This window comes from Solea solea, chromosome 8 (assembly GCF_958295425.1).
Source record: "Solea solea chromosome 8, fSolSol10.1, whole genome shotgun sequence".
In the NCBI taxonomy this organism is placed as follows: domain Eukaryota; kingdom Metazoa; phylum Chordata; class Actinopteri; order Pleuronectiformes; family Soleidae; genus Solea; species Solea solea.
In genome coordinates, this window is record NC_081141.1 from 14,107,812 (window position 1) to 14,130,153 (window position 22,342).

The 22,342-nt window shown below is 41.1% G+C and overlaps 1 protein-coding gene across 6 annotated transcripts; it reads left to right on the top strand.

Annotated features, from left to right (window-relative positions):
- Positions 1-658: 658 nt before the first annotated feature.
- On the top strand, positions 659-22,303 carry nsd3 (nuclear receptor binding SET domain protein 3). Of its 6 annotated transcripts, none has more exons than XM_058635445.1 (25): positions 659-1,102; positions 3,407-4,254; positions 4,448-4,696; positions 5,114-5,276; positions 5,391-5,545; positions 6,101-6,724; positions 6,798-7,125; positions 7,219-7,319; positions 7,663-7,708; positions 7,828-7,958; positions 8,202-8,327; positions 8,428-8,554; positions 8,767-8,967; positions 9,337-9,516; positions 10,910-11,056; positions 13,475-13,631; positions 14,609-14,811; positions 14,908-15,020; positions 15,114-15,260; positions 15,347-15,469; positions 16,300-16,416; positions 16,512-16,653; positions 16,759-16,865; positions 16,991-17,069; positions 17,722-22,303. In XM_058635445.1, the coding sequence occupies exons 2-25, from the start codon at positions 3,451-3,453 to the stop codon at positions 17,991-17,993; spliced, it is 4,842 nt and encodes a 1,613-aa protein (XP_058491428.1). In that variant the 5' UTR covers positions 659-1,102; positions 3,407-3,450; the 3' UTR covers positions 17,994-22,303. The 6 variants fall into 6 exon arrangements, with proteins under 6 accessions (XP_058491428.1, XP_058491423.1, XP_058491427.1 ...); XM_058635440.1 differs by having other exon boundaries at positions 661-1,102; positions 16,991-17,195; XM_058635444.1 differs by having other exon boundaries at positions 661-1,102; positions 11,033-11,056; positions 16,991-17,195.
- The last annotated feature ends 39 nt before the right edge of the window (positions 22,304-22,342 follow it).

The following is a 22,342-nucleotide window of genomic DNA, read 5'->3' on the forward strand; positions in this document are numbered from 1 at the left end:
TTCATGTGTCGGACGTCACGCTCATGACTCTGGAAAAGCATAATTATTGACACAAATGTAACACTATTAATTGCATTAATTATAGTTGTATTATTTACACCAAACCGTTGTCACCAGTTTTACCTTGGCCTGGCATTAATTTGCACTTTTGTTTTCAAAGTGAAGTACTCAGTGTGGTGATACTGAAATTGAATGACTTTGGTACAACAGATATTCAAATGTGCTGAAACAAAAATAACTTAAGCTCAACACAATAGATATATCTAGATTTCTTTAATATGTTAAAATGTTCTCCACACACTACTGGGGCCCCCTGGTGATCAGGGGTGGTAATAGTTATAATGGAACAATACTTAATGAATAGTGTTCACAGCTTGTATTCATTATGGCTGAATTAAAAATCCCCTTTGTGGCTGTTGTTGGGTTTTATCCTCCTCCATCACCACATTAATTTCCTTCTTTCTTTTTAAAGTGGGCGTCTCCCTCTCTCTCTCTCTCTCTCTCTCTCTCTCTCTCTCCCTCTCTCTCTCTCTCTCTCTCTCTCGTAAAATAAAATCTGGCTCTAACATTTGACCCCCACCGTTTTTATAACCCACATCCCTCGTTACTAAAGTACACTGATATCTGACGTGACCTATTACTCTCTTCCTCAGGCCAGTCCAGTCTGGATCTGTGAGATTTGGCGCCGACTGAGCTGCAGAGGCCCGTAGACCAGGAACCGACCCAGGATGCTTTAATTAACAGGAAGATACTATGGTTATTGATATTATTATAGAGTGCACGCAGAGGGGAGGCTGGGAAATGGACATATATCTACACAGTATGTGTTTTAAGCAGGTTTCTCTTCACCAAAATGCACAGCAGAATAGTGTATCTACACTGAGGAAGAGTCAAGCTTTGGGATTGGGCAGCGACCAGATAGCGTAACACCCCCTCCTTCTCTCTGTGTTCGAGAATTGCGTTAAACCGACAAGGAAAGGCCTGCGCTTTATCACTATTACAGGATTGTTTTTTTTTTGTTTTCCCGATTTTTATTCCCCCGCAGATTAAACGAGGAAAGGTTGCTGGCTGGTGTATGTGTTTAGAATGGGACACGCTGAAGGTACTGACATTTTTTCTGTTAAAATTTCCCTGCATCTCTCGACTCGGCATCAATATCTGTGTTGCTCCTTCGCTCCCCCTCTCTCTCCCTGCTCTTCTTTAGCGATAAGCGTGTTTGCCTCGGCTGCTGTCGATACATGTTGTCGCCTCTTCCCACCATCGCTGGCCGTGTTTGGTCGCTTGTTTTCAGGCACATTTTCTCCTCAAACCCGTCAGTGATGGATGTATAATCATCACGCTAGACAATTTGATTTAAAGGGGCAAAGGCAGCCATATTGGCAAATGAACGTTAGCCTAGCCAGCATTAGCTTCCCCCTCCTTTCATCTCGTTCCATGTGCACAAAAAATAGCACAAATTGAGCAACAATGAGGGCAGACGGGTGTGCACGCGCACCAAAAGACACGGATTCGTGTCATATTTGCGCGTTTGTTGTCCAACGGTTGGAAACGATTCACCTATTTTCAACACAGTCCCCCCTTTTTTGATGTCAGGTAGCTTAAGGCTAACATTGCAGACAGAAAGCTATCAGATCATTCATGAAACATTTCCATGGTGTGCGCAGTCATTTTTAAACATATCGACTCAGTTTTAACGAGGTGTCGTAGTGTTTGACACCACATATGATCCCAAAAATAAACCCACGAGTGGATTGTAGGCGTGTGCCGACCATTAGATGTTACTTTATGGATGTTTACATCACCGTTATGTATCCTGAGTGAACACAAATGAAATCACTGTCGGTGGGTTAGTCCTTTGACTGAACACGCAAGCCTCCACCTTTTAAACCACATTGATTCAAAATCGTATCAAAATTCCTATCAAATGTGTCTGATGTAAGTGGGGGAAAGCTAAGCAGCCACCAGTGGCTTGTTTTTGCTTTGGATGCCATGTGTTTGTGTTGATGAAATAAAGAAAAACACTAAATGATCTCCAGCTCCTTTGACAAAAAAGAGGCACCACACAATTGATTAATGGCTGTCATGCAGGCTGGAGTATGTAGAACTTCTCAGTCAAAGGTTTAAGCTGTTGGCTGAGGATTTGTCCTGTTTCCTTAAGTTTGACCATATATGTCCACTTACTGTCGTAATTATGAGTTAGGGCAACTATGTCCACTTACTCGTATCTAACTCATTTGGACACCTCCATGTCCTTATTGGAATTTGACCAACGATTTTATTTATATGTATATATCTGACTAAAATCTATTTTATTATCAGTTCTATAATTATATGTGTTGTCTCTCCAATTAAAGGTGCACACATTTGATGGGCAGAAACCAGGATTTTTTTTTTCTGAAGTGATAATTGGTTCAATCAGTCAACTAATTGTTTTTTGCAATCATGAAAATCTGGGTCCATACTGACACAGGTATTTGAAATAACAATTTGGCTGATGGTATTTTTTGTGTTTGTTAATGTTTGATGTATTTCTGTGGCAGCAACACAAATACATTTTCATGAGAGCTGTTCTATAAGTATTTCTCCAATTCACACCATAAAACTACCATTCAGTAAAAAGCACCACATTTAACAAATTATTCAATTAATTAATTTACACAGCCCAGGTCAGTGTCTGTGTTAGTGAATGACAGTCAAAAAGGTCAACAGAGATGATTCAGTGCATCTCTGAGTTTATTATGAATGGAGGTTAGATTTGACTGGAGCTGTACTCTCAGGAAAGTGCTGCATGTTTTACAGTTTCTTATAATTTTGTAAAGCATCTGCCAGGAAAAGTGTGATAATGCTCCAGAGCCCTGGCAGTTCTTTTGTTTGCCACACAAATTTGTTTAGAAAATATTCACTGCTAATACACAACATCAGAAGAAAATGTATTTATTATTTGTTTATATTTTTTGAATGCAATATGTATGTGTTTATGTAGTCTGACAAAAGGTGCACCAAACATCCCAGGCGGGTATAAATAAAAATAAAAAAAAAACTCAAATTCCCATTGACAGTACATTTTATCAACTGACAATGTGGAAACCAGAGGTAGGATCATCTCCGAGAGTCGGAGCAGTGTTAGGTGTCTGAAGCTGCCATGTTTAGTTGTCGGTATATCCTTTACCTAATTGCTATTTAAATGAAAATAATGATAGATTATATATGATGAAGGAATGCATCATGCAGAGTGACAGGTACTGTTGGTCCATTTGTGGCCTAAAAGGGTCATGCGTAGAGTACAATGTGATTTTTGAATGACAAACTTGTGTGCCATGTTATGATATTTTTTCATAGAGAATACATTACCCTGACCAAAGTTTCACTGTACTTTTGTCTTATGTAATTATCTCACTGTTAACAGGTCCAGTCAAAGAAAAAGACAGTTAAGGATGCAGGAGCCCAACAATGGATTTCTCCTTCTCTTTCATGCAAGGGATCATGGGAAATACAATTCAGCAACCCCCTCAGCTCATTGACTCAGCCAATATCAGACAGGAAGGCACCTGCGACACCGGCAGTGACCCGGGCGAGGATGGTGGTCCCTCCTACGATGCTGCACTGGATGAGTTCTACCCGCCGTCAGCCTCGGAGGACATGCAGCAGGTCTCCAATGGCTTCCCGCCAGGTCTGGGCATATACGAGCCACAGGCCAAGTTCTCCATGTACTCGCAGTTTCCCAACGGCTCAGCTAACGGCTACGGGGCAATACGCAGCTACAGTGAGCATGGTCTCATGCCGGGGGAAGGGACGGTCCTGAGAGGCCCAGGTCTGCAGGAGAGACCTTTGTCTCCTGTGTCTCCCCCGTTGCCCACACATCACCCACACCTCCACCACCTCCACCATCACCCCCATCACCATCACCACGTGCAACACTTCCACTCAAACCCACCTCACATACAAACCCACCCGCACCCACAGAGTTCCCCACCGCCACTGCCCCCCCAGCACCACCTCTCCCAGACACCTCACATCATGACCCACACTCTTCCCCCTCCTCCTCCTTTACACCTGCCTTCCTCCACTCCACCCCCTTCACTTGTGGACAGTACCCCCTCTTCTCAACCCTCCCACGAATCGTCTAACACCCCAGGTGGGGTGCTGAAGAAAACCAGCTCTCCAGAGATCAAGTTAAAGATCATAAAGACGTACCAGAACGGAAAAGAGCTGTTTGAATCTGCGCTGTGTGGAGATCTACTGCAAGAGCTGCAGGTAATGTGTGCATGCATGTGGTGATTATCCAGATTTGATCAAAACCAGGAATGCATACTGGTTTGCATTTAAACCTCTTTCTAACTGCACTTAAGTGGATCTGTTATAAGTTGACTTTAAAGAAACAAACAACAACCACAACAACAAAACTGATCCTCTGTATAGTTTTCAATTTTCATTTTCTTATCTCAAGAAGGAGTCTCAGAAAAAGGAGGCAGCTCAGATGCAGCGCAGACATGAGAGGAAGAAGGAGAAAAGGAAAAAGAGTGCAAGGCTGCAGCCGCAAGTCCAGGAACAGAATCTGGACAAGAGCCAAGCACAAGCGGGTACTACAAGCGAGACAGAGGACACCCACATCCAGCCCCAGCTACGAGAAACACCCCCAGTCAAGACAGAGAAGCCTCAGAAGACAGTTACCAAAACTGAACCAAAGACACCAAAGGTAATCATGCAACTTTTTCAGTTTTTCTTCTTTAGAAAACATACTGTTGACATCAGGTGGGTTTCTTTTAGGCTGTTTTTATGCCCATTTTTAATTTGAACGCCTTAATAGAAATATACAAAACTTAAGTTTTTCCACTTGAGCGAGGAGGAAAAGTTGGCAGATTGATACACAACAGTATGCAATACGCAACAGTAGTAGAACAGTTCACTGCTCTGGAAAAATAGCAGAAACCGATACAGCAGATACAGCAGGCGATTTTGGCCTTCTTAATTTACGACATCAAGTTGCACCTTGTTTTTCCTTTGTGGTGACACGTATTTTTCCACCATCTAATGAGTATTTTGTGAACTAATTTTTATAATTGCTTTAAATCTAGCTATTATTAGGAAGGGATTTATTAATGTCTACGTTTAGGTTCCGAAGGTCCATCATCAATCAGTAATCCAAGAGACGGGCTTCTGCAAGGAGTTTGTGATTGGAGATCTGGTTTGGTCCAAGGTGGGCACCTATCCCTGGTGGCCCTGCATGGTCTCCTCTGACCCACAGATGAAGGTCCACACTCGCATCAACACCAGGGGTAATGAAACACATTTATTCAAGTCTCAACTCTCTGACTCCTTGACCATTCTATAGGTATGTTCAAGCATAAATACTAAACCTTGTTTGGCTTACTTTCTCTGTTCCTGTGCAGGTCACAGGGAGTATCACGTCCAGTTTTTTGGCAGTGTCGCTGAGCGAGCATGGATCCACGAGAAGAGGATTGTCATTTACCAAGGGAGGCCACAATTTGATGATCTTCAGGCTGAAACTCTGCGCAAGGCTACAAACCCTGTCGAGAAAAGTAAAGTATGTACACATGAATACGAGATATTTTTGTCATTTTTCAGAGGAATAGTCATTAAATTGTAATTATCTTACAGTAATACAAAAGCCAGGCTTGCCTTTGTTTGTTTAAAATGTAAGCAGGGAAATAAAGAGTAAGGAATAGAGGGTAACCTTTTGTATAATTGCTATAGAAAAATATCTGATCTGACACTGATGCAGATCTTAAGGAATAATAACCATATTAGCTCCTTTACCTATCAGTGTAGTTTTAGAAAGACGCTTTGACATGATATTTTGCTAATTTAAGGCATTCTATGACTTTTGGCTTGTGTCTTCATTTGTTATTTAAAACATTTTCTTATTTATTTAGCCAAAGGCCACAAATGTGCATCAGAGATATGATTTTAGGAATCATTATAAAAACATAATTTGAGTGCTGCATTTCAGTGCTGCCTCTTGGTTTTCATCTTTAGGATTACAATCCCAAAATCTTAACCTTATTTGAACTTGAAGGCAGTTTCTAAGCATTTTTACTTTTCAGTTTTTATTGTAATCTTCCAATATTTTCTTCTCAAGCTTCTGAAGCCCATCCCTCAGCGGGAGCGGACTCAATGGGAGGTGGGTGTGGGCCATGCTGAGGATGCCTTGGTGATGACGCGACAGGAGCGAATTGACAACTATACCTTCATCTACGTTGACCCTGACCCCGTTGAAGGCCCGCCCATCAAGAAACCCGCCATCAGACTTGAGAAACGAAACCGTCGCTCCAGTGGCTCAGTCAGTAAGAAGGAAGATGGAGGAGTGAAGTCACCAGAGAGAGAGCAGCCACCACGAAGACAGCTACCACGCAGACAGTGTAGTGTTTCAAACACAGATGACAACACAAACTCCCATACCTCAAATGAGGAGAAGAACTTGAGGGAGGACCAGCGTAAGACCAGCTCACCTAAGCAAAACTCTAGTCATGACGCACAGCAGGACTCTCCACCACCAGTTAGGGCCTGGAAAACAGCAGCTGCCAGAAAGCTGCTGCCTCTCTCCATTACCATGAAGAGGCTGAATGTGGAGATAACAAAATGTGACTGGCCTCTCTTACAGAAAAAAGCACTTCCATCTCCTAAAAAAGACAAAGAAGAAGAGAAGGAGGAGAGAGTGGAAAGAGAGGCCAGACAGCCCGACTTGGGATACTGCTCTCCTGAGGTTGGTGTTACAAATGAATGTGCATGCGACAATTTTTTCCTGTAAGGTGAGGTTCACATGTTAATGCTCTCAGCAGGACAGCAGAGCTAAACCTGAGCCCAGTCCAGGGGAGGATGATGATGGAGATGCAGATGCAGATGCAGATGGAGATGGAGATGCAGATGCAGATGCAGATGCAGATGTAGATGCAGATGGAGATGCAGATGCAGATGGAGATGGAGATGGAGATGCAGATGGAGATGGAGATGGAGATGCAGATGCAGATGCAGATGGAGATGGAGATGGAGATGAAGGGGAGGAAGAAGGGGAAGAGAGGAGAGGCTCACCTGCTAGCCGTATGAGTGAGGAGGGTGGAATGCAGCAGCCGTCGTCTCCTGGGTCACACCACAGTAGTCCACAAGGTTGGTAAAATACAGACATGATAACTATATGATGAGTAGAAGGACACTGCAAAGTTCATGAGAGATCAATCTCTACATTTTCATGTGATTCAGGTTCTCAGGAGAGGAAGCTGCAGCGGCGGTCAGTCAGGAGCAGGTCTGAGTCAGAGAGAGGCAGTGAGCCTGTCCCTAAGAAGAAAACCAAAAAGGAACAGGTAACAGTCCTCCAAAGTAGCACTGCATTCAATGTTCTTTTTTCATCTATAAAAATATATACCAAAAAAATTATATTAACATGAGTAAAAATGAAAACAGAATGAGATGTGGGAACAGGTTTGTGAATTTACAAATGTAACTGATGTGAGAGAAGATTTACAGGATCATCAGGTCAGTTGTCAGGGAAACCCTCTATTTCTTTATCCACTCATTTCAAAAACGTGCACTTGGTCTTGAGGTGGCTTTGTTATTTTATGAAATAATATGATATAATATAAGTATGGAATGAAGAATGACCACCGAACACTGTAACGGAAACTTCCATGTTTAATCTGCTTACAGGCAGAGTTGGCTCCTGAAACTACACCGAGGACTGGCTCACAGAAAGGTAGGTTGTCCTACCTCTTTTCATGCCTGTAAACCTCAATGGTGGGAAACCTGTATACCTCTAAAAAATACAGTCATCAATTATATTTTTTTTGCTGTCCTGCTGTGGTCATTCTCTAGGTGCCAGTGAGATCTCAGATGCCTGCAAGCCTCTGAAGAAGCGAAGCAGGGCGTCAACAGATGTGGAAATGGCTTCATCTCAGTACAGAGACACTTCTGATTCTGACTCCAGAGGTCTCAATGATCCACAGGTAGACAACATCTACAGAAACACCCATCCATTATGTTTTACTTTGCCTGGCTTTTATTTTGTCAGTTATTTGCTATTGGTTTGGAAAAAGACACCTGAAAATGTCACCATAGGCCAAATAATGGCAAATATCAGCCTACTGGCTTATTAGTTTACCTCTACCTACCATTTTCAACCATCTGCTGACAAGGTCTAACCTGGATTTTCTTCAACCACCAAAATGTACTCTTTCTTGACATCACAGGGTTTGTTCGGGAAGAGTCTTGACAGTCCAGCAGCAGCAGATGCAGATGCTTCCGATACTCAGTCTGTGGATTCTGGCTTATCTCGTCAGGATAGCACCACTGACAAGAGAGACACCGTCTGCCAGGTCAGAGCTGTATATAATTATATTAATTTGTCTACTTGCTCCAGGGTATTTTTTTCAAAGCTCTTGTTGTTGAGTTATTTTTTTTTGTGTTTGTGAGTAGATCTGCGAGGTCTATGGAGAAGGTTTGGTGGTTTGCGAAGGTGATTGCAACAGACAGTTTCACCTGGAGTGTCTTGGTCTGACGTCCCAACCTGAAGGCAAATTCACATGTTTGGAATGTAGGAATGGTGAGTGAAACAAAGCAGATCAACCACCGCTTCATCGTCAGATTTGTGTGTATGAGGGGTATTTGTAAATAAGCTTTAGCTTCCTTTTCGGTATACCAATGAGAATTCAGATTGTTTTTATATATATATTTTTAGCTATTGAAAATTCACTGAAATGAAGAAATATGGATTAATCAGTCAATCAAACGGTGTCTCTGCCATTGTTTTTCTAGGAGATCATCCATGTTTTAGCTGTAAAACAGTTGGCCAGGAGGTGACACGCTGCTCTGTCTTGGGATGCGGTTGTTACTATCATGAGGATTGTGTCCAAAATCTCCCCGGCACCACCAGCAGTCCAGGCGGAGGCTTCTGCTGCCCTCAACATAGCTGTGCTACCTGCTGCTTGGAGAGAGACCTGCAACGAGCCAGTAAAGGTAAAATTCTGTTTGTTTGCATTAGAAGCTGTAGGGCAGTGAGCCAGTGCTACATCAGCAGTGTGTGTAGGAACTGTTTGACTATTAGGTGATGTTATTGATGAAAAGCTTTGGGAAAGAAACTAAAATGATAAGTTCAGGGGCTGTAAGAATATCTAAGAAGTTAGTTTTTCTAGAGGGAACCAAGATTAAAGAAGACTTCCTGCAGACTTCCTGTAATTACAGCAGGGCCTCTTAAAGGAATTTGACCTAATTCACTTAAGTGATTCTTTTCTATGTGTGCTGTAAGGTATCACAGCTACATGAGCACAGAAAAAAAAATTGTACCGGTTGTTCACAGTATTTTTTTTTTCTCTGCGTCACATCAAGGTCGCCTGATGCGTTGCATCCGTTGTCCGTCGGCCTATCACACTGGAGACAGCTGCGTGGCAGCGGGTAGTGTCGTCCTCACCCATCACATCATGATCTGCAGCAGCCACGGCAGCACCAAGAAGAACGGCCTCCTCGCCTCTCCTGTCAATGTGGGCTGGTGCTTCCTGTGCGCTAGAGGTAAGCTCTCACAACTGTACACTCTAAACTCCTTTCTCTCTGACCGCTGAGATTCAGCAGTGACCCTGACCAAACGCAGCAGGCTAATGCAGAAGTTCTCAATGTCACCACATAGGGCTGTCAAAATCAAGTTTGAACAAATTTATAATGACCCGTAATGCGTTTGAATAACCCTCGCCACCGTCACTGCTCCCCACAAACATTACTTCATTAACAGTTTTAATAATTGTTACTTTATGAGAAGTACTGCTAGCATTAGAGTATTTATAACACCACTCAGTAGAGAAGGGTGGAATAAACACTCGCTGAGTTTTTATCTAAAATTTAGTAATGTTACGTAGGTAGTCAAGGAAAGTGCAGCTCTCTTTTTATTTACATTATTACCCACGGATGACATTGTGATGACATCCTGTGTGCCAGATGTCCCTGGCACACACAGATCTTTAGGAGCCAAAAGCCACCAGGCAGCAGCTTGCTGTCTGCAGAGAGAGGAGTCTCCCTCATGTAGGCTTGCATCTCCAGGGTGCTGTTGCTGCTGCGGCTGCCTTTGCCAAAGTCACTGAATTTGCTCAGGTCCCTCATGTGCACAGTCACCGTCATATGATATGGTAGGAAACCAAGTGCCCTATGTTGGATCCTATTTGTGCATACAATTCGAAAAGGTCGTTAGGGTTATTAGAGCTTGGATGTAAAATTTTACACCCCACATTCAAAACAATATTAAATGAAAAGAGACCGCGCTTTCTTCCAATGTCATCCGACTCCTGTACACTAGGTTTTTCTTACTCAATACATTTAATTATCTCAGGTTTTTCATCTTTTTTGGAGTATAACCTTTTTTGAAACCTTACCAATTGCTCTAATCTCTCAATAGTGCAAACCTCCCATGCACACTTTGAACATTTCATGTGTGGATATTTTACCTTTTTAATATTACATGTTTCGTGTTTGCATTGTTGCTCATGAATGGCAGTGCTGTGAAATGTAATCTTTGTTTTCCATCACACTACTAATACTGAATGATCCAGGCTGTTACACTGCACTCCACTTAAAAGCCCTGGATGGTGATGAGTGAGAAAACACATCATTTGTCCTTTATTTTAAAGGCTCTCGGCCATTTTTGATTTGATGTTTGTCACTTACACTCTAAGTTGAGTGCACTGTTTGGCCTCTTTGTGTTGGCACAACCTTTTTTACTTGTTACTTTCTTGTGTGGTAACTATGTGTGTGCATGTGTGTGTGTGTGTGTGTGTGTGTGTGTGTGTGTGTGTGTATGAGTGAGAGTGATAGAGAGGCCCTGTGTTTATTTCTCCTGTTTCACTTGTTGTGAATTTTGGGTAATTTCGAGTTTGACTGCGGCTCACCCCCGTCTCTTCCTGTGTGTCTTGTGTAGGGCTGTTAGTGCAAGACCTTACTGACACCATATTAAGTTCATATGCCTATAAGTCCCACTACCTTCTGACTGAGTCAAATCGTGCTGAGTTGAAATTACCTATGATTCCCTCTCCTTCGTCAGCTACCAAAAAGAATGTTGGGAAAGGTAACTGAAAAGTTTTTCTTTTTCTCCATTGTCCCACTGGTTTGTGTTTGTGTTGTGCCTGCTCCCGTTCTAATTCAGTTTCCCCTTTTGTGCGCTTCTTTCATTTCAAAGCCTTGAGGTGCAATGTTAATTAACTGGTTAAACCTGCAGTTTATGTAAATGCAGAGTGGCGCACAATAACCTCGGCTAAGTTCCCTAACACAATAACAAACAACAACAGTGCGCCTCATGCAAGAACATTTTTGTGTTTAAACCCCAAACCTCTCATTTTTGGGCATTTGTCAAACTGGAAAATTCTATTTTGATATGTCACAGCAGGAAAATCACAGGTGTCAGTAGTAACAGGAATTAATTTAAGCAGCTTCAGTTTCATGGTCCTTTTTAATTGTGCATGTTGACTCACTGTCACACTGCCATTGATTACATGGACACTTGAAATGAAGGGATGGTACATTTCAACTCTCTTATTTGGCTGTTCCTTTATGCTCACTTGACCTGGATCCTCCATCTTTAATGGCATCCCAAAACTTGTATTTCTCTGAGCAGCCATGAGAGAGAATGCATGAGCCCTTCCTTTGCTGAGGACAGATTGCTCTGTTGTGCTGACATTAATTTTCAGAAAACACAATGTCTCATTTCTCTAAAATTAGCTCCAAGTGTAATCTGTCTGTCTGGAGAGCTGAAAACTTGAGGGAAAGACACAAGTGAAGGAAACATTGACGCAGTAAAGGGAACTGAAATGTACCTAGAGCAATTTTTGTTATTAAAAACACCCGTAATTTTCCTACTATGACCATGTAAAATGTGTGATGTGGAAAAAAACGTGTTGCTCACTTCAGGCTGATGAATTTGACCTGGTCACTGAATCATTGTCGGCACGAATGTCAATCGTCAGAATGAATTGGAAACTCAAGGATTACATACTAAGATATTTCCAGAACTGTCAGCAGCCATGGCCTTTATAGTTCAAAACTGAAGCACCATGTTCACACAGAGAGTATTGGACACAGACCACTTTGCTCGCATTTGTTTTAAATTTAGAATGAATTTAACTATTAGGTGAGAGGCTTTGATGTTATTGAAAACCATATGATACTGGTAACATCCTATTCATGTATGATTAAAGAAAATCCCAGGCCTTGTTCTTAGTAGTAAATCAATTATTTATTAATTTATGATTATATTCATTAATCAAATTAAAGACAGTTCCCTTACATCATTTGTTTGTTTAATGACTTGTATGTGCCACATTAGACGAGATCTATTCATGTGAGTGGTTCTTGCACGAGGCCCATTGTGAAATTGTTTTGTACTTTGCATGAACAGTCAATCTGGGTATATATGTATATATCTTTGCAACAAAAAAAAAAAACCTGTTTATAAACAAGACAAAACAAACATTCATTTAATATTTTCATTTTAAATGAGTGAAACGTCTCTGTTGAAAAAAAAAATTGGTGATTAAGCTTCTGATTCTCTAACTGCTGTCTGATACCCTGATGCTGATGCTGTGGATTAGTTGAGGTTCAGTCCGTGGTTTGTGGAGCTCATTGCTGCTGGAGGTGCACTGTTTCTCTGCTTCCGCACTCTTGATTTGGTTTTGATTGGTTTACTGCAATTTAGTTTTATTTTTGATTGAAATGTTCAGCTTGAAACAAATGTTGGCTTTCTTCATTGTTTTGAGCTTTGACCTGCCTTGGATGGAATGTAATCCCAATCAGCATTAGACTTGTTACATTTATCACTATTCCATTTCATTTAAGGAAAAAGAAAAATGTTTACTGAATTACAATATCCTAAAAGTACATGATTCCATGCAAGCTGGTCTGTGTGGGATGTATGATGGGGAAATATTTGCTTTCCAGGCATGCCTGCTTTTTGCCAATATTTTACCTGAATATAACCATGATTTGATGTTAACTTGCTGGCTCAGTTTGTTCCTGTGCTGCCGCATGTATTTCCCGTAGACTGGTCTTGGTACAGTGCTCTGAATCTGATTGCCAGACAGGCTGTAGCTGCTGCAGTGAAAGTTACCAGCCTGATAATCACGTTTCCAGAGAATCACATTTCCAAAGCTACGGTTATTACAGTAGCTTTGGAATAAAGTTTTGCTCCCCATATTCCAAAGAAAAATATTTTCATGTCACTCTTCATTTTGAAGAACCCTGACTTGCTGCATCGTACGATTCCCTCTTCAGCTTCAGTTTAGTCTTTATATGTTTCTCAGGCTTGTCTGCAAATAAGATTCAGAGTTTGTCCAGGGATTAAGGTGCATCACCTAATCATACACTCCTCCTCCTCTCTCTGCATACCCATTTCCCACAACGCATGCACACACACACATATTTATATACATACACACACACACACACACACACACACACACACACGTACATGTGTACATCTATACAAATGTAGGAGGCAAGTTGCTGTGCTGCGACTCATGCCCAGCTTCCTTCCACCCGGAGTGTTTGGAGATGGAGATGCCGGACGGCGCATGGTCCTGCAGTGATTGCAGGGCAGGAAAGAAACCTCACTACAAACAAATTGTCTGGGTCAAACTGGGCAACTACAGGTACGCCGTGTGAACTGCTCACAGACCGCTGAGGGTTGTGCAGCTGTGCTGTGTACTTCATGGTATGATTACATTTAAAGGAGTCTGATGATAGTCTTCATGCTTCCTGTTTACAAAGACATCCCAGGAAAATTCCTCTGTGGATGTATCCAGATGTTGTAGTTTTCTTCACTCAAACATTTCCCTTCATTACATGAACTCAGGCACTGAGGATTATTGTGAGTAACTCTCACACTATCCAACTGATGGATTAATCCGCTGCCAAAAAAAGTCCCCCAGAAAATACATAATTCACTCACTCTAAATTTACTATTTAAGTGACTTTTGCTAAAAGGGACAATGTGGGCTGTTTTATTGAATTAGCTTTTCTAAATGTTGAACCACATATTTGTGACCCATTTAAATGTCAGAAGAAACTGATTTTTCATTCGCATGATGGGGATTAAATGGGATGAATGTGTTTTGTTTTTTTTGTCATTTCATAGCATTTATATTGACAAAAATATTTGTCTTACCATCCTTGAATTGCAACACATTTTCCTTTTTCGTCCGTAAAATGAACAGTGATCCAAATGTTATACTGTAGATGCAGCTATTCAGGAAATATCACGCAATGTTGGTGTCTGACAGCCATGCCCTGTAATTTACGCCATAGTTTATAATTAACTGGCAAGTGTGAGATTTAAATGTGGCAATGTGGACAAAAGTGACGTTGCTTCCATTTTGGCAAACATGCAGGTCGTTAAAGGTCACAGTTTAATAAGCATGAACTCTGATTTTGACCGAGCTTTTGTTGCCTTAGACAAAGTCTAAACTTGTTAGTCAAACATTTTGAAAAAGATAAGAAAGTCATTATTTGCCGGACACTCCTGTGCATTGAATCGTTTTACTGTTACTTTTTCTTAGTTTATTCTTGCTTTCTCTAACTTTCATCTCATCTTCCCTTTCTTTATGAACATACTCCTGTTGTCTTGCAGGTGGTGGCCAGCAGAAATCTGCAATCCCCGCTTGGTGCCATCAAACATCCAGAGCCTTCGCCATGATATCGGTGACTTCCCCGTCTTCTTCTTCGGCTCCCACGATTACTACTGGATCAACCAGGGCCGTGTCTTCCCTTACGTGGAGAATGATAAGAACTTTGTCACTGGTCAGATCAACATCAACAAAACCTTCAAGAAAGGTGACTACTTCCTTCAGAGTTTTCTCTTTCTTTAGATTTTACCCTCTTGAAGCAGTTGGAAGGATACATGTCTGGAATATTTGTGTTGTGTTTTAGCTCTGGAAGAAGCAGCCAGGCGTTTTCAGGAGCTTAAGGCACAGCGGGAAAGCAGAGAGGCTCTAGAGCAAGAACGCAACTCTCGCAAACCTCCACCTTACAAATTTATAAAGGTAACATCATTTTGATGTCTCACCACACACGAGCCGAACACTTCATAAGCTGAAACTATTTACTTACGAGGTGAGTGTGATTTCTTTTGCCAGTCCAACAAGCCAGTGGGGAAAGTGCAGGTTCACGTTGCTGACTTGTCAGAAATCCCACGATGCAACTGCAGACCAACAGATGAGCGTCCTTGCAGCCTCGACTCCCAGTGTCTCAATCGCATGCTGCAGTACGAGTGTCATCCACAGGTCCGTGTGCTTATTGTTACTGTTTTTCTATGGTTATTTTTTTGAATGAAGTTGCATGATTTCATGTTATTGTTGTTGTTGTCCAGGTGTGTCCAGCAGGAGACAGCTGTGAGAACCAGTGTTTCTCCAAGCGGCAGTACGCCGAGACGGAAGTGACGAGGACAGAAGGCCGCGGCTGGGGCCTCAGAACTAACCAGACTCTCAGGAAGGTGTGTTTTAACCTTGGTTAAAGTCTAAAATCAGTATCAACAAGGTGGATTTTGACTTCAGCCTTAAGGGGCTGCTGTATACCTTCATTGGCTTTGTTTGAAGGTTGTGTTGTAGCTGTGTGTAGCCTTGTGAAACATTTAACAACGCATTGGTTTTGTCATTTCCCTTTTATGTTTACCTTCAGATTGTCAGGCTGAAGTAACTCATATCTGATTTGTTTTTACAGTTGATGTGACTCAGATTTGACTTTTTCTGATTGTCAGTATTCAAATCAGATTTGTGTCACTTCAGCATGGGTCCATGAGTGAGATTGGTCACATTAGAATCCATGTGGACTTTTGCTGACATGTTTTTCTGAGCTTTGTTGTCATCAAGTCAAAGCCAAACAACAATGAGGACGAGTGTTGTCCTCTAGAAAAGGTATCGGTGTGCTTATGTGCACTGTTAAAGATCAGTTGAGTTCACATGAAAGTCCGATGTAAGACGGATATGTAGTTATGAATTGATTCATAAATCTGATGGGTATTGAAGTGGAATTGAATCTGATTTGAACAAAGGGGGAAGTAAGTTTTTTTTCTCTTAAAAGAACATGACACACACACAGTGAACATGATTATTGCAGAGTGTCAGACATGTGAAGCCCTTACTAATGCATCGCTCTTTACAGCATGTTGCGTGTGCTTAGTAAAGCTTTATAGATTATCTTTATGGTATATGGATGATATGTGATTCAACTTTTTTTTCTTTTTTCTGATGTCCTGACTATAAATTGGTGTTTGTGTGGTGCCTATAACCATGTACAAACGAGGTGGTTTTATGTTTTCTCCAGGGTGACTTTGTGACAGAGTATGTGGGAGAGGTGATAGACTCAGAGGAATGCCAGCAGCGAATCAAACGTGCCCATGAAAACCACGTATCCAACTTCTACATGCTCACGCTCACCAAGGTAACATCAGTGAGTCTGACCAACACCGTTCTGAGGGGAGACCTCCACCAAGCATGTCTAAAAAGCCTGTTGTCTTGATCCGTATCGCCTCACAGGATCGTGTGATAGACGCCGGCCCAAAAGGAAACTCGTCACGGTTCATGAATCACAGCTGCAGCCCAAACTGTGAAACCCAGAAGTGGACGGTAAACGGAGATGTTCGCATTGGACTCTTTACCCTCTGTGATATTGAGGCTGGTAAGCTCTTATCACGTGCATGTTGGATACTGTTTTACGTTTCTTCTTTTGGGCTCAAAGCAAGCTAGATGATCCATATGGACTTTGTCTGTGGTGCTCCTGCAGGCACAGAGCTGACGTTCAACTACAACCTGCACTGCGTGGGCAACAGGAGAACGTCCTGTCACTGTGGATCAGACAACTGCTCTGGATTCCTCGGGGTGCAGCCAGTGGTGAGTTTCTGTTATTGCCATTACCCTGAATCCATCCCTACTTCCCTACAACCCAAGAGCAATCCTGGCTTTTGCAAGCTCTGTTTTATTAAGAGCCCTTTTTGGCTTGGTCTGTATCTCTGCAGAGTGCCGTCGTGCTAGAGAAAGAGGAGAAGGCCAGGAACGCCAAGCTGAAGCCAAAGAAGCGGAAGCTGAGGCTGGAGGGTAAACACACACACGAGTACTTCTGTTTTTGCTGTGGAGAAGGAGGAGAGCTGGTGATGTGCGACAGGAAGGACTGCCCGAAAGCGTACCACCTGCTGTGTCTCAACCTTACAAAGCCGCCATACGGTAGAGAAAAAAAATTGAGCATGCGTGCCTGTGTGTATGTTTGTGTGTAAAGATACAGGTCAGAATCTTACTGATGTTTTACTTGCTCTGAGTTGATGCACCTTAATCATACTGTTCTTAAATAATGAAATAGGTCTGAACAATTAATTGTTAAAATATTAAAGTTAAATTATATTAAAAAAAAAAATGACTTTCATTAGTCATTAATCAAAAAAGGTTGACTTTTTTGATTAATTGTTCCATTTTTGATTGATCTATAATCTTTACCAGTTTAAATCATTCAATTTATACATTTATTTATATCTTTAAGCCCTAGACTTTGCATTAGAATACATTTTTTTTAAATGGTGTGTCATGTTTTAAATCCATTTACAGCGAATATTGAACTGAAACATAACACACAAGCAGAAAAATCTCAAATCATCAGCCCTACTTATTACTGTACTGTACTTGATATGCCCTCAGCAGGGAATCACTGCTTTGATCCACCTAATGTCTCCATAATCGCCTCTCTTCCTGTCTGCAGGACGTTGGGAATGTCCGTGGCATGACTGCAGTATATGCAGCGCCCCCGCCACGTCGTTCTGTGATTTCTGCCCTCGCTCATTCTGCCAGGATCACCAGGCTGGTGCACTTACTTCCTCCTCCCTGGAGGGCCGTCCCTGTTGCTCCAGTCACAACCCCCTCAGTCCCCTGGACTCCAACTCCAGCTCGACTCAGGGACGACACTCTGCTCTGAGCCCGGTCAGGGTCAAAGAGGAGCCGGAGCCAGAAACGGGTCAGCAGGCGGCAGAGTGACTCCGCAGCTCCCTCAATACCTCATTCCCTGTAAAGTGCGCTGGTGTTGGCCTCCCTGCCTCCAGTCCACCTTTGATCAGAAGCAGTGCACTTCTAAAGGGAATACAGTGCTTTTTGACCAGTGTGATGGCTGCTATTTAGCGCTGAGACACGCCGACGAACACTGCAGAGTGACTGGAGTGTTGGCACGGGAAGTGACCAGGCATCATTATGCACCAATCTCCCTTTTCTCTTGCCACCACTAATGCTCTTTACAGCTCCACTGCGTCCATCCGAGGGCCCAGACCACCACCTCATTACACTTCTTTGTTTTACTTTTACAGCTGTCGAAAGTTTTCTATGTTTTTCACAACATCGGTTACCGGCACTTTGAAGAACTCACTGAGTGAGGTGGAGGGAGATGTAAGGCTGACCCTCTCCTCCACCACGCTGCTCCTCCTTGTTTACCTGCTGTAAGCGCTGGCCGGCATCTCAAATAACAGGTGGCTTAATGGAAGCCCCTGTGTCTCTCTCTCTCTCTCTCTCTCTCTCTCTCTCTCTCTCTCTCTCTCTCTCTCTCTCTCTCTCTCTCTCTCTCTCTCTCTCTCTCTCTCTCTCTCTCTCTCTCTCTCTCCCTCCCTCCATCACTCCCCGATGTGGTCTGTCATCGTTTCGTATTTTTCTCCTCTCCCTGCAGAAAAGGCGGAGAGGGGAGCGACTGATTTTGTGCAATTTTTTTTTTTTCAGGACCACACTACATTCCAAACTTCCTTAAACACGATTTTAATATACTTATGGGTATAGATGAATATAATTATATACAGTATCTATGTTTGTTAATGTTTACAGACAGATTCTCTCACTTAATCTCAGTGAGTGGTGTATTATGTTTGTTTGTTTGTTTGTTTAGGTGTTAAGCATTACGCAGACCTCTTTGTGAAAATAGTCCTATTAAGGTGAATTATAATGGTATATAGTGTAATGGTATGACATTACAGAAGTACTTGTGATTTTCATATTGACAGTCTCACTCGCCATTGTGTACATAATTGGCTCATAATATTGTAAAGTACTTATAGATCAGAAAGGTCGCAGCCTTGCCTCTCTGGTTGTGCCTGGAAGAAGGAAATGCTTTTTCTTTTCTTTTTTTTTAAAAACAAAACAAAAAACAACACAGATCTTTCTCTTCTCATTTTTTTTTCTTTTTGATAACGGTTTTGGTTATTTGTTTTTGTAGATGGAGGAGCCCAGCTTGTGATCACTGGTGCTGTCTTAAAAGTATTGTTAACTGGCCTTAAGTTTGATTCTGGCTGTAGCAGCTACTGCCCAGATGCAGTCCATTTCAGTAACGCTGTGTACTGTGACCGCTTTAATGCTTTCTTCTTTTAATTCCTCTGGGGTTTTTTTTATTTTGCCAAACTTCTCTGAAAAGCACTTTCACACGGCTTGTCGCTATAAAATTTAGCTAGGTCATATACAGAAATGTATATTATAAGAACATATGACAAGTGTTTAAAAATGGATACCTCTTCTTGTAGTAATGTCGGAATTTAAACTGTGTTTCAACTTTTTTCCTCTTGATCGGAAACGTGGTGAGTGCTGGGCGTCTTCTTATTTTTTTTTCGTTTGCGTAAAAGTGGCCTAAAAAAAAATGTTTTCTTCCTCTTTTTGGGGGCACATGTAGAAATGACTGCCAGCCTGGCTTCATACAAAAAAGTCCTCCGTGTCTTCGAGGGACACTTCTTTCCACCTGGAGGACGTCCTCAAGGCTGGGCTTTATATAAAGACATGGTATTGCAACAGTCCAGTCCAGTATAATGTACAAAACTTATGTACAGTGTTTTTAATCACTCATCTGTCAAATTGTTTTGTATTTATTGCACCACATTTTATACAGATTTCTTTTTCCAAACACCAGTACAGTGATTTGTCTCCCTCTCACCACCGTGTAAGTGAAACAGACTCTTTAAAAAACATTATATCTGCAGCAAGTCATTGCACATGTAAGTTTTTTTTTTTTGGTGTAATGATTCCACATTTGGTGACAGCTGCTGCTCATCAGCCGGTGTCATCATTCACTGTAACTAGTGTTAAAAAGCAGCGTGAAGCGGCTCAATATTGGAATGTAAAGTTTTTGTTTCAGTGCGGTTTGTGTGTTGTGTTAACCTGGACTCAATGGTCATCATAGGAAGAAGCTTCTCTGTAATCATGACTCAGCATTTTTGCCTGTCACTTCCCTGATTAGTGCTGTTTTGTTAATTTTTTTCTTTCCTTAAAAAAAAAGGGTGTTTTTTATTTTTTGAAGCCTTCCAGTGTTGAGGGTGTTTAAAGCCCGAGCCACAGGGTGAAACGTTGCCAAGGTTTCTGGTCTCTTTGAATCCATTATTAGACAAATTATGCTGCCAGTTTATTAGGTACATGTCATCAATTCTACTGCTATTATACCAGTCCTGTGATTAATCCTTCTTTATGCATGTTACAATGTTCATTTTTAATGTTACCTTAATGATTATTTTAAAGACTGTAGTTAATGGTAGTTCATAAATGTACTGTTATTTTGAACAAGTATTATGCCTTTTAATACATAAATCATGCATTTGAAAACCGCACCTCAACACCTCTCAACATTTTGGACAAAAACTGTATTTACTTAAATCACAGTACTGTTATATTATCCTGCAGTTTAAGAGAGAATAATATTGGATAATGGATAAATTAAACAAAAGTATTAGAAATATTATATTCATCGTAAAACCAAACTGTGTTTCAATATTCTTCAAGTCTCAACATGTCACAAATACACATTTGGTCTGAAAACTAGTCATGCTGTCATAGATTAATCTTGTACGTTCACATGTTAAAGTAAAGTAACAATTAGCCCAACATGATTTTGATGTGACCTGGGCTTTTTTATGCAAAATATAAGCAGAAATACAGGCATATAATTGGACAAAGGTAAAGGTAAACCACACCAGAACCTCACCCTTTTCTGTGTTTCGAATTAAATAACATGACTGTAAATGTGCAAACCGTTAACATGTTACATTTTCTCACTTCTTTTATCATTAACTAACTCCAGGAAATTGTCACATTTTTTTTAATCCATGAAAATACTAAGCTAAAATTTGCATACTCAACATGGTCTGCGAGTTGAAACTTGAATTTTCTATATTTTTATTTATTAGTGTATTTGTTTTGGGGTGCTTTTCCATAGGATTCATAAAGTATGTGATAATCAGGCATCCTTGACTCTTGTGTTTGTGGCTTCAGAAAAAAACAAATGCCGATTGGTTGTTATGACAAACTGGTCTTAAAGCATTCTTTTTAGGGTGACTTGTTCAGTAAAAAATGCATGATTCTAACACCACACACCGGTTTAATCTACTTTGTGTCTTCAGAATGCTTTTTTTGTTTGTTCGTTTTTTATTTTACCCTTTTCTATATTGCACAGAGATTTTGTAAAACCAAAAAGCCTTTTTTTTCCCCTTACACCCACTGATCACTGATCATCTTAACCTTGTGCCAATTGGTCAATTCCTGTCCCTTTCAGCTGACACAGCAGCAGTATTACAGCTCATACAAATGTCCCAGCATGCATCATTTCATTCACTAAAAATACTTTTTGATGTATGTGTTTGGTTGGTAGTGCCCACATTTGTTTCTTTGAGAAGACGGCATGTTTGTTCTCATTTAAGTGACCCTTAAAGACATATGAAGAGTTCTGTTTTGGTTTTTTTTCAAAGTGTCCAGGAATTTGCAAATTACTATGATTTCTTTTTATATAAAATAATTAGTATGTCAAAGGGTGTGTTTCGGTTCATTGTGATGTCTTTTTTTTTTTGTGCAATGTTGCCTAACGTCAATACGTTTTTAAATGACACGCTCTCAGAGGAGAAATAGCGTTGGACTAAATACGTTCACCGTCATAAGCACTCATCATCTTTTTCTTGTGGTAAAATTGCTTACAGTAACTCTAACTGGGGTCATATCTATCTTCGTGGTGTTGCTTCAAGTAAAACGTGGATGAACACAAAAATACCATGTTGATTACTGTTCAACCTGTGTTACTGCATAATGCATATTGTTGAGGAACCTGTAAATAGTTTACATTGAACTTGCATAGAATCATGTTACTGTGGCGTGCTCTTTTTGCTTGTACAATTCTGCTTCTAAATGTGTGTGACTGTTGAGACGACTCTCTCTTTTTGTACATGACTGTCTTTTTATTTGAGAATATTGATTCTGTCCTTTTTCATTCAGAAGTTGAGTTTGAAGAGTTCAGACATGCCTGAAGTTTGACTTTAATAAAGCTGTACTCTGTCTCAGTGAAACATGTTCGCTCTATGTGATTTATTTTTTATTTTTTTTTG